Raw genomic sequence first — 13,825 nt, forward strand, 5'->3', positions numbered from 1 at the left:
ACACGTCAAATCGCTATTTTCGACAAAGAATATGTTCTCAAATATTTGAGAACATATTCTTTGTGGAAAATAGCGATTTGACGTGTATATCTAGCATGTTGACCGTCCATTTTTAGTGGTCAGTCCTTTAAATTTTGTATATATATATATATATATATATATATATATATTAGATAATAAAAGAATGGTATATACCTGGTAGCATACTGGTAAAGCATGATCACTTTCACAGTGTTTGTTTTGTATTTTTTATAAATCACTACAATTGTTTCAACCCATCTACCATCGATCTCTCACAAGTTATATCTATTTATCACTCAATGCATCAGGTCTGCACTGTAAGATGCTCCTGAACCACTTTTTATGTATCACACCTGTGAGGGATCAATGCTAGATGGGTCAAAACAATACCTGAGTACATCTCTGCAAACAATACCTCTTTATTCAAATGGATTATAGTGCCCAAAGTATGACTGTTACATGAAACATAAATGTCTTCTCCAGATGGTGCTATTAGGTTAGTCATGGTGTGGCCCAATTCTGGCCAAGGAAGAGAGGGATAATTATGAATGAAGAGATAAATACAAAGAAAGATGGAAAATGGACATGAAGTCAAGAGCAAAAACATGTGAGTGAAAAGTGAGGAAATGGTAGGAATAAAGGTGTATTGAAAAAAGAAGAGAATAAAGAAAGAAAAATAAAAAGAGCAAAGAATGAAAGAATCATTCTGTCAGTTTCATTATGTTATATGCTCAAGAGCATGTTATAAATCTAAGTTTGAAGAATGTGGGGTAAAGAGGGGAGATCAAAAGGAATCTATTAAAGAGAAAGAAGGAATAGTAAAAAAAAAAAAACCCTTCCCATGACAAAGAGACAGTGAAACATTTTGTCAACTTGATTTAGTACAACTATCTGCATATAGTTGCGAATTCAATAAGATTTGGAAATCAAGTAAGGTTGGGCATCATTTTTCTAATCTATTAAGAAATAGCTTAATTAGCCCTGTTTACATAGGTACAATATATGTTACATTTAATAATCATAACTTGATACTGCATGGATTGAGGTCCCTATTGTCAGGCCCTGGATATTTGAAAATAGTGTTGACACTTACAGAATGTTAAATAGTAGCCCCAGTTTTCTGTAGCTACTGTAATTGTTGCATATATAAATACATTAGCTGCTTCTTTCTCTGGGAAACAGCCAGTTTATACAGGTACCATATAGGTTACATAATGAAGGTGCATGGCTCAGTGGTTAGAGCGTTGGGCTCACAATCATGAGGTAGTGAAATCGATTCCCAGACCAGGCTGTGTGTTGTGTTCTTGAGCATGACACTTTATTTCACATTACTTCAGTTCACTCAGCTGTAACAATTAGTTGTGACATCATTGGCGGCAAGCTGTATTTGCCTTTCCCTTGGATAATATTGGTGGTGTGGAGAGGGGAGGCTGGTATAGATAGCAATTGCTGGTTTCCCATAAACCACTTTTACCCAGACTTGTGCCTCAGAGGGTAACTTTCTAGGTGCTATCCCATGGTCATTCATGACCAAAGTAGGGTCATTACCATAGGTTACATATCCATAACATAATCACATATACACATTAATACTCAGCAAAAAATATTTTCCCGTATTTTCAACCCTTATGCATCCCTCATACAAACATAACATCTACATACAGATTTTGAATACTGAAATAAGCAGGTGTGCTTCACGAGGACACAGCTTGGATTTTAACCCTACCTACATTATATATTTATACATATATAAGAAACAAGTTTAAAATGATGGTCATTGCATATTTTCCTTTATTGGAGCAAATAAAGGAAAAATATGTGATGACCATTATTTTTAATTTGTTTTGTAAAAAAACAGTTTGTCTGGAGCCCATCCACAGATTTACAATATTAAATTGTGATGAACCATAACTTTGGACCCTGCCACAAGATTACCTGGAGTTCTTCACTAATCTAAGTAATACTGTAGGCCTGGTGTGCCAACAGAGAGCTTAGGAAGTATTTTTCCCGGATTGATAATCCCTCACTATTTGTTCTCTCTCTTTCTCTCTCTCACTATGTATATATATATATATATATATATATATATATATATATATATATATATAGTAGAAATATGTTACGAAAAGAAAATATAAAATACACATGGAAATGTAAGGGTAAAATATGAAAAATCAACGAAAATGCATATTGCAAATAGAAAAAGGCTCTTTATGACAGGTAGTGACAAATATATACATTTAGATTGACTGAGGTAGTAATACGAGTCATAAAGGTCATCATTATGAGATGATTATAAGATGATAATAAAGTAAGAGAACAAAACGAACCAGTGGTTTACACAAAGGCTATTTATCGTTTGAACAACACCAGTTAATATATGGTGTCAGATATATATATATATATAAAACAATTATAAAGAATACAAAGACTGGTACATCTAATTTTTCATTTAATTCAACAGTTAACTATACAGCATAATTATTTAGTTAAAATGACTGATACGTGTCTGCTACATGGAGTATGTGCAGTTGCATGTGCAATCCACAATATTCTACTATGCACCTTCATTCCTTAATGCTTTGCTTCTCAATACTTGATGTTGTTAGCTGGGACCTGGCTTTATACCTGAGAACAATTACTGTACCCGCCTGAATAATTTATCCCTATATACACATCATATATATGTATGTGTATATATATATATATATATATATATATATATATATATACATTAGCCAGTGTTTTTCAAGCGATGAATAGCTTTGCGTAAACCATGGTTCGCTTTGTTTTCTTACTTTATTATTATCTTATAATCATCTCATAATAATGACTTTTATGACTCTTATTACTACCTAGTCAATCTAAATGTATATATTTGTCGTTACCTGTCATAAATAACCGTTTTTTTATTTGCAATGTGCATTTTCGTTGATTTTTCATATTTTACCCTTACATTTCCACGTGTATTTTATATTTTGTTTTTCTAACATATTTCTACTATATATATATATATATATATATATTATATATATATATATATATATATATGTATGTATATGTATACTGTTCTCTATAATTATATTCTACTATTCATGCAAAAAGCATGCAGGTGTGAAATCAATAGACGGAATATTATGCAAATTTATAAAATATGCAAATAATCATTCCTTAATGCTAGCTCTTTGATAATGGCTGTCAAACTGCTAAAAGAAATAGAATGCAAAATATAAAAAACAAAATTCTCTGCACCTAATTTCACTGCTTCAGTACAATACAAGACTACACAGAACAACCAATCAGTAGTAGTATTTCTACAAATCAAGTTCTACCATCACCCTGTCTAACCTTTGTTTTTATATATTGTTACCTGTGTGTATGTATGTGTGTGTGTGTGTGTGTGTGTGTGTGTTTTCCTTTCTTGTCTTCCTCATTCACTCCTCTGCTTCCTTCCTTCTTTATGATGGCATCTGACTTTTTGAAGTGGTAACATTTTCTTTCTCATTAGCTGTAATTTATTTTCCATTTTAATAAAAGTTTTGACATGTCTGTTATACAGATAACAATTATCATAATTATTGGAAAATATGGAATTAGTGTTATTTAGTGCTGAATACAAGAAGTCATTGGATTGGACGAGTTGCACAGAAATGTGCAAAAGTATTAGTGAGTCAATTTTTGTGTATTTCAAATACATACACACACTCTCTTTCTCTCTCTCTCTCTCTCTCTCTCTCTCTCTCACACACACACACACACACACACATGCACGTGCGCACATGCGTGTGTAAAGAGAAAGTGTATGGTTGATAAGTACTAATGCACAAAACTCGCAGCCCTTGAGTCACTCTGTTACTTCTGCTTAATATTCATATATATATATATATATATATATATACAAAACAATTGCAGCATGGTAGGTGTTTATAAGCCATTTAAGAAACACACAAAAGCCATTCGATTCACTTCAACATTTAACTTTAATTTGTCAAAATATTTTCGTCGCTAAAATCCACGACCTGTTCATTGACAAATTAAACTTAAATGTTGAAGTGAATTGAATGGCTTTTGTGTGTTTCTTAAATGGCTTACAAACACCTTCCACGCTGCAATTGTTTTCGTTCCAGCACACGATCTCAGATCACATCACTTGCTATGCGAGTACATCTCCGTAATATATATATATATATATATATATATACATTTCCATTTGTGTCTTTCGTTGCTCAAAAGAATAGTTGATATTCCATGTACTCGTGCTTCGAATTTTTTTGTTGTACATATTTTGTGATGTCCTGTGCCCACATATGCATATATATATATATACATATGTATGTATGTACATATATGCATGTATATGTGCATATATACTCTTTTACTCTTTTACTTGTTTCAGTCATTTGACTGCAGCCATGCTGGAGCACCACCTTTAATTGAGCAACTCGACCCCGGGACTTATTCTTTGTAAGCCCAGGCCCAGTACTTATTCTATCGGTCTCTTTTGCTGAACCGCTAAGTGACAGGGACATAAACACACCAGCATCAGTTGTCAAGCAATACTAGGGGGACAGACACACAAACACGCACGCACATATATATATATATACATATATATGACGGGCTTCTTTCAGTTTCCGTCTACCAAATCCACTTACAAGGCTTTGGTCGGCCCGAGGCTATAGTAGAAGACACTTGCCCAAGGTGCCACGCAGTGGGACTGAACCCGGAACCATGTGGTTGGTAAGCAAGCTACTTACCACACAGCCACTCCTGCACCTATATATATATATTATTTATATTATTGTATGACTGAATGCCACACATCCTCTTCCAAGTAAGTTTTATCTTAAATAATTCTGATGTGCACACTATACGATCTTTTTACTCTTTTGTTTTTCTCTCTTATTCTTTTACCTCTTCTTCTCCCACTATTCTATCCTATTACTCTGTCACTCACTCTCCCTCACTCCTCCTCCCTTGCTCACGTGGCTGCCACATGACCATCAGCCATCTTTCTTTCTCTACATTGTAGCTGGAACAAGGAAGACATGTTTATGTTTGTCTCCTGTCCTAGCTTGATTTATGCATTTGCACCACAACCTCATTTAGGCTTAGCAGCCCTTCTTGTTTGTTTTCACTGTCCTGTTTGTGTTACCAATTTTGATCCTCAGCAAAATCCCAAATTTTATTTAATTTGCATTGCAAGAGTAACTGCTTTATTGAAAGCGTATATTGTTGTTAAATGCTCGAAATACAAGACTAGAAAAACAGCCAACAACTGATGAAAGGTCATTCTTTATGTTGTTTGCTTTGTTTCCCATTTGTGTCTTACGTTGTTTGAAAGAATAGTTCATGTTCCATGTACTCATGCTTCATATTTTTTTGTTGTACATGTTTTGTAACGTCCTGTGCCTCCATATGTATATATATATATATATGTATGTATGTATGTATAGATATACGTATGTATACATGCTTATATATATATGCATATGTATGTATGTAAAGATATATGTATGTATGTAAAGATATACGTATGTATACATGCTTATATATATATTATTTATATTATTATATGATTGACCGCCACGCATCCTCTTGCAAGGATGATCCGGTTCTTGACTGAAGATTAGAGGCTTCGAATGACCCGTCCGTTTTTTGTGTCGTCTATTTGAATATTTTGCGTTCTTGTCCCATTTTGTATTTTCATATATATTTTTATACATATATATATATATATATATATATATATATATATAGAGAGAGAGAGAGAGAGATACATATATATGTGTACACATATATACATATACACACATATATACATGTATGTATGTGTGTATATGTGTGTGTATGTATGTATCCATATTCGTTCATATTCTTATATAAATATTTTTAATTGATTTTTGTTTGTTTGTTTTTTTATATGTTATTAACATTTTCCATATGATATCATGTTTAGGATAAAATATTTCATTGCTTCTTTAGTTTCTTCAGAACTTTAAAGGATAAAATCTTAGACAGCCTTTGTGAGTTTTAAAGAACTATACGTGTTGGCCATGCTGGCTGCATATAATAGAAAACAGTGATTTCTCTGAATGGTTTATATTATTTCATGTAAGAAAATTTAGCTTAATGAAACTCTGAATGAGGAGATAAAGAATCATGTCTTTAATAATGGTTTCATATGGTGCTGAACTGTTTTTCTCAAGTTAACGTTCTTTTTTCGTTTTTCGTTTGTTTATTTTTCAATAAAAGTAGGTAAATAATAAATAAAAGAAACAATCTTATAAAAATATTTATATTTTGATGTGAAATATAAAAACTTTAATTCAAGAAAGAAAAAAAAAATTCCCTAAAGCCAAACAAATGGAAAATAATCTTCCCATCTTCCAACTCTTACTCACACCATTTGTTTCATATTATGGCACTCACATAATAACACATATGCAAAACAAATGGAAGAAAATATATAAATAAAACAATCACTTTGTAAATAAAGGTTTGACAAAAAATACATTTATCAAAACTGCTATTTGTCTGTTTTGTCCCAGGTGGTTCTAGTAACACACACACACACACACATGTATGTACGTATTATATATCAACTTAGTCTTTATTGTTTAATATTTTGATAACAGATGAGAAAGTCAATTATAAACATTTTTTACTGCAATTATACTTTGCTCTTTTGACTGCTGTGAACCAATATTTACTGGGGTTTTTTATATTTACAAATTTCTTTTTCTCAAAATGAGAGAAATGTTTATCAAATAAATACATATATATATATATATATATATATATATATATATATATATATATATATATATATAATGTAGATAGCAGACAGCTGGTAATAGCAATGTTTGGGATGCAAAAATATCCCGGGCATTCTGAACCTAAAATTCTTTTGATTCTCTGTTATTCCTGTGGTCGCTCTATTGTTCTCAAAAATTGTAATGTTTTTGTGAACTGTTTAGCAATTCCAATCTTTTCAAGGTGGTTTTGAAATACATTTTGCAACATTCTTTGAAACATTTTCTGTGGAAATTTTGTTTGGGCAGTAACTGGTATAAATTATGAGTTATATGACTTTGTCTACTCACATAGCTGAACTGGGGTTTCATTAAGGATATTGATACTGCAAATGTCTGCAGAGAAATCTATTAGAAAATGAAGATAAATCAGACATTTAGGTGACAGCAAGGCAGTTGTTTGGCATACATTACTAGCAGCTGAATAACTTTAAAAAATAAAAAAATTCCAATAATATACTCTTCAATTCAAGTTTTTTTCAATGGTTGGATACTGCTGTTATACACATCATCATCATTCTTTAGTGTCTATTTTGCATTCTGGCATGAGCAGGACAGTTTGACCAGAGTTGGCAAGTTGAAGAGCTGCACCAAATTCCATTCTGATTTGGCTTGGTTTTTACAGCCTTTCCTAATACCAACTACATTGCAGTGTCTGCTGGGTGCTTTTAACATGGCATGGCATGAGTGCTTTATATGTAGCACTGGCACAAGCACTTTCTATGTGGTACTGGTACTCCACTCTAGCAGGCCAATCTTCTTCACCAGGGAGAGTGGCCTTAACACTTCTGCTGTGGAGGAATGTTAGACACATGTGTTAGACGCATGTAGACAAGTAAACTGCTGAAGGATTGACTTGTATTTCATAACCTTGATATCTACTTTATTAAACTTTTCATTACCAAACCATCTGAAGCATTCCTGATTCTACAATATAAAACCATCCATTTTAATGTGCTTATATCTAAATGTAAACATTCTATAATCATTTTATGTAAGAACACTTTGTAATATTCTATACACCGTTTTAATAAAGGAACTATTAATTATTTTACTAAATCCCTTCAATTGCTTCATTATTTTCAGGATTAATTGAAACATTAGGACAGTGTATTCTATTAGAAATACGATTACAGATGAGTTAATGATGGCATCATTCTGAAACAGCGTGTTCTCAAATGTCTGAGGTCAGAGCTGGATGTTCTTCCTAACGCCAACCACGCTAAGAGTGTAGTAGGTGCTTTTACATGTCACCAGCACAAGGGCCAGTCAGGCGGTACTGGCAACGGCCATGCTCAAATGGTGTTTTTACATGCCACCTGCACAAGAGCCATTCTAGTGGCACTGGCAACGATCTTCCTTGAATACTTTTTCACATGCCACCGGCATAAGTGCCAGTAAGGTGACGCTGGTAACGATCACGCTCGAATGGTGTGTTTTACATGCCACCAGCATGGAAGCCAGTTAGCTGCTCTGACAATGAACATGCTCGGATGGTGCTCTTAGCGCTCCACTAGCACAGATGCCAGTCATCAAATTGGATTATATATATATATATATATATATATATATATATATATATATATATATATATACATATATATGTATATATATATATACATACATATATATATATATAATATATATATATATATACACATACATACATACATATATACATACATATATATATATATACTAGCTAGTGTACCAGGCAATTCCCAGAGGTAACGATGTTCTATTGAAATACCTTATTACTCTGACATAAGAAAGCAATTTCATTATGACTGACACAAAAGGTGTATTTTCTGTCACAAAAAGTACAAAAAGCTGTCAACTAGAGGAGAGAGAGATTGTTGGAGGTTGGCGAGAAAGTACTGACTCGTTATGGCATTTTAAAGGTGAACTTTATGAAGGCTAATTTATTAAATGGGATATATAAATGTAGTATATATGTATATAAATATATGAATGAAGTGTTTAATATTTAAGAATGAAATGAAGAAAGTGCAATAATAACATTCACACTCACTGATGGTCACTCTCAGTAACTGCCTTTAGCTTACGGAGTTCTTGTTTTTATAACTATGAAAAAGCAGCCAGAAGGATAGACATATTAAGAACAAATGATTTTGTTGGAGGTCTCTTATCTCCATTCCAGCTCCTGGTGGCCTAGAAGGGTCAAGTGGCAAAGACATTATTCTGCTTAGTGAAGGCATCTGGAAAATGTATAACTGCTGTCATTCACAGAAAAACCATTGTTTTACGATGAGAAAAGCGATGTTGAAATGTTAAGTGAAATTTGGCAATCAAGGATCAAATTCATGCTATACCTACATGAAACCACTACAGATACGTTGTGGAATAGAAAATTTATCTACTGTCATGGAAAAAATGTAACTGTAAAAATGCAGAATTATCGGAGTAATGGGAATTCAAAAAACTATGTATGTATAGAAATATATGAATGAAGTCTTTAATGTTTAAGATTCAAATCAAGGAAGTGCAATATTAATGTTTAGCAGTTCAAAACTGTGAGTAGTGAAATGCAGAATTAGGTCGGCTGATTGTTAGAATCAAATATTGATTGCTTCGCTGAGAACTGCAGGTGGTATGGATTATTTCCCTTGGGTTGTTTAAATAAAATACTAGTAATATGTAGCAGATAGATGGATCCATTAGAGGTACCCTATTATCGATCTTTTCAACAATCTAAGTATGTCATGAGGTTTCCAGGCATGAGTTCTACTCACATGTCAAATAAAGTATGAAAGTGACATTGTCTGCAAAAATTAGAAATTGGACACAAAAAAAATAATATTCAAAGTAACTAAAGATAAACAGTGAAACCTGTAAAATATTTCTAAATTTGATGGCTCAATTAGTTTCATGAAAATGTTATATGAACTATAAATAAGCAATAAATATTATGATTTGTAAAATAAGTATAAGTGATACAGGGTGTCCCAACTGAATGTGGTGTGGAAGTTTGGTTTCATTATTTTAAGAATTTTAAGCATTCAAAGTCTGACTGCATTGTTTTGGGACACACTTATTAAATACGTTCTGGAATCAAAAATTTATGTAGTGTCATTGAAAAATCTTAACTGGAAAAATGCAGAATTATCAGAGTTATGGGCAGTGAAAGTGAACATTCATCAAGAAAGTGCAATAATAAGGTTTGATCGTGAGAATCAAATATTGATTGCTTCGCTAAAAACAACTGTAAGCACAGGTGCTATGGGTTATTTCCCTTGAGTTTTTAAAAAAGATATTGTGCAGATGCTATGGGTTACTTCCCTTGGGTGTTTAAAAAAAATAGTTATGAGAAAGATAGAAAGATCCATTCCAGGGGCCATATTATCAATTTTTTCAATAATCTAAGTATGTCACAAGATTTCTAGACATGAGTTCTACTTACGTGTCAAGCTTCATCAAAATCAATAAAACGATGCTGGATGAGTTAGCTAACAACACCACAAACAAACACGCTCTTAAACATAGGTATTTCGAATCAGTATTATGCAATCTGACAGTCCTTTTACATGTATGTATATCTAATATTTAATCTCTTTGTAAACCAACCCCTTAGTGGTATGATACAAACTACAAACTTCTTGTTTTAAAACAATTTATATTAAAACCTTTCTTTAAAATTTCACATTAATATATGTTCTAAACACCAGCTAAATAATAATGATATAGTTATTTTAGCAAATTCTTCATTATTTTCAAAATTAATTGAAACAAAGCACTATAATTCAACAGAAATACAGTAACAAATAGGTTAATCACAAACTGTTCACTATTCTTCCAATCATAAACTGCCTTCTACCACAAAGTATATTTTCTACATCAAATTAATGGTGCTGTCTAACACAAAATATGTTGTGTATCACAAATTGTATCTTTTCTCGCCTTAAGGTGTGAATAACTGAAGATGAAGGTATTTTTAATCAGGCTTTATTTACTAAGTTTTATTACCACCTATTTACAGATTGTTGAGGTAGTTTTTTTATATCATTTATTGTAGCAAACCAAGTAGTAATTGCAGTACCTTAACACATTAATTATATCTTCCACCACAAACAACATCTGTTGTTATGAACATTATTAACCAATGAGAAAGGAGTTGATTTTTCAACCTGCTAGAGACAGTGATAAATCTCTCTCAAAAAATCTCAAAAAATCTCAAAAGATCTCTCTCAAAAAATCTGTCTTATCTTTTATCTTTTATCTCGCATCTTCTAGTTGTTTTAATCATCAGACTGCAGCCATGCTGTGGCAACACCTTGAAGAAATTTTAGTCAAATAAAATGGCTCCAGCACTTATTCTACCAGTCTCATTTGCTAAACCACTAAGTTACAGGGATGTAAACAAACCATCACTTGTTGTCATGTGGTGGTGAGAAATAAACACAAACACAAAGACACACACACATGTAGATATATATACACAACAAGCTTCTTTCAGTTTCTATCTACCAAATCCACTCACAAGGCTTTATTCAGCCCAAGGCTATAGTAGAAGGTACTTGATTAAGATACCATGCAGTGGGACTGAACCCAAAACCATGTGGTTGGGAAGCTAACTTCTTACCACACAGTCATGCCTGTGCCTGTTTGTTAACCCTTTCATTACCAACCCGGCCAAAACCGGCTCTGGCTCTGTAGTACAAATGTATTGTTTTCATAAGTTTTGAATTAAAATCTTCCCCCAAACCTTAGTCACAATTTATGTTCCTAACACTAGCTTAATGATAACTAAGTTATTTTACTAAATTCTTTGTTATATATAAAGTAATTGAAAGAAACACAGAGCATCTCAAAATAAATACAGTAATGAAAGGGTTAAATGTGATCTGGAGATTCATTATGCTTAATAAAAAAAGAAAGACAGATCAGTTGGATCAGAACTATCCTGGGGTTAAGAAACAACAGCAGTAACTCTGTTCAAATACCACCATTTACATCATCTATCAATAACAGTCAAATTCCCTCAAACCATCCTTAAAAAAACATACTGGTTAAAATAATCTGGAATTTACTGTGCCTAATTAACAAAGGATGGTCAGAACTGGAATAGATCATATCAGTGATAACTGAACTGGAGCTAAATTACAATTACTGCTACCAACTATATCTTCAAGCACAAACACTTTTTTTTTTTCTACAACCAACTATATTTTCTACTCCAAAACTGTATTTTCTAGAACAAATGATATCTTTTATGACTATGCTATCCACCACAAACTGTATCTTATACTAAAAGCTAGGTTGTCTACCAGAAAATATATATTCTACCACCATGAAGTGTAAGTAATCCAAGGCGAAAATCAATTTAAATCAAGTTTTAATTTACTGAAAGTTCTTCACATCCACTGACAAAATTGTTTTCTATCATACTGTCTTTTAACACAGATATGTCTCCTGCCACAAAATACATACTTTACCACATACTATATTTTGTACTACAAACTACAGTTTCTACCACAAATATTTTCTATCACAAACTGTCTTTTTTCACAAAATATGCCTTAAGCCTTCTACCACAAATTATAACACCGACCATAAACTATGTAATGTTCCACAAAATACATTCAACAACAATTATATCTTTTACTAAAAACTATATATTCTAACACAAAATATATAATGTATTACAAACAACATTTTCAAACAAATACTGTCTTCTACCACAAATATTGTATTGTACCACAAAACAATATTTTCTACCAAAACTATGTTGCCAACCACAACATGTATCTTCTACCACAAATAGTATCTACTGCAAACTACATCCTTTACCACTATATATAAATTCTATCATAAACTAAATTTTCCACCACAATGTATATTTTATCAATACTGTGTTTTCTACCACAAATAACATTTTCAACTACAAAACTATATTTTCTATTACAAATTAGAGATGCAAGCATGGCTACAGGTGAAGGCATGGCTGTGTGGTAAGAAATTTGGTTCTTACCACATGGTTGCAGGTTCAGTCCTACTGCATGACACCATGGGCAAATATCTTCTACTATAGATTTGGACCAACAAACGCCTTGCAAATGGATTTGATAGATGGAAACTGAGAGAAGTATGTATGAGTGTGTGTGTATGTTTGTGTGTGAGAGAGAAAGAGAGAGTTTATGTCACCTTGTGTCAAGTGATTGTTGCTGTCATATGACCAGTGTCATTCATTTCCAATATTCTGTGAGAGTAAATCTGGTCATGAGAAAATATTACCTTACTCGGAGACAGGCAAAGGTTGGCCACAGGAAGGGCATCCAGCCATAGAAAATCTGCCCTAATAAACTTCATCCAACTCATATAAGCATGGGAAAGTGGATGTTAAAATGATGAAAAATTACAATGAAACTATGACATCTACTTCAAATTATATCTTCTTTTATAAACTATATTTTCTCACACAATCTATGCTTTTTTCTACAATTTATAACACCTACAAAAAAACTGTACTGTACATATTCTACCACAAAATACTTATTAATCCTTTAGCATTCAGGTTACTCTGTCAAATATAAAAATATAATGCTTATTTTTTCACATTATTTTCAATTAATCATGCATTATTTTGTAGCATTGAGGTGCTGATGATGTAACTGCTAACTTTTAGAATGACATTGTAGGATAGGTGTGTCACACTGTATCTGGTTGGTTTGAACATAAAACAAGTAGAATATCTGGGCTGGGTATGGCTGGTTTAAATGCAAAAGGGTTAAACCATGAACCATATATTTATTAAAATCTATAAGTTCAAGCAGAAAATACATTAGCTACCACAAAATGTCTTCTACCACAAACTATTTTCTGCCATAAATTGGATCTTCTGTCATGAGCTATATATATTTCATTCTTTATTACCCACAAGGGGCTAAACATAGAGGGGACAAACAAGGACAATGGGACTAAGTCAATTACATCGACCCCAGTGCATCACTGGTACTTAATTTATCGACCCC

At 32.5% G+C, this 13,825-nt stretch overlaps 1 protein-coding gene across 5 annotated transcripts in view; it reads right to left on the bottom strand.

Annotated features, from left to right (window-relative positions):
- Positions 1-13,825, bottom strand: part of LOC115210448 (decaprenyl-diphosphate synthase subunit 2) — a 607,213-nt gene that overhangs the window by 508,226 nt on the left and 85,162 nt on the right. Inside the window, exon 5 of one of the 5 annotated variants that reach the window (XM_036501989.1) lies at positions 6,878-7,184. The exons of the other annotated variants lie outside the window; for them this stretch is intronic. Within the exon in view, the coding sequence (XP_036357882.1) occupies positions 6,969-7,184 (216 nt within the window). The 3' untranslated portion in view covers positions 6,878-6,968. Of the gene's footprint in view, positions 1-6,877; positions 7,185-13,825 lie in introns of those variants that run through there. 5 annotated transcript variants of the gene reach the window in all.

The sequence above is a fragment of the Octopus sinensis genome, linkage group LG4, assembly GCF_006345805.1.
Source record: "Octopus sinensis linkage group LG4, ASM634580v1, whole genome shotgun sequence".
Lineage (NCBI taxonomy): Eukaryota > Metazoa > Mollusca > Cephalopoda > Octopoda > Octopodidae > Octopus > Octopus sinensis.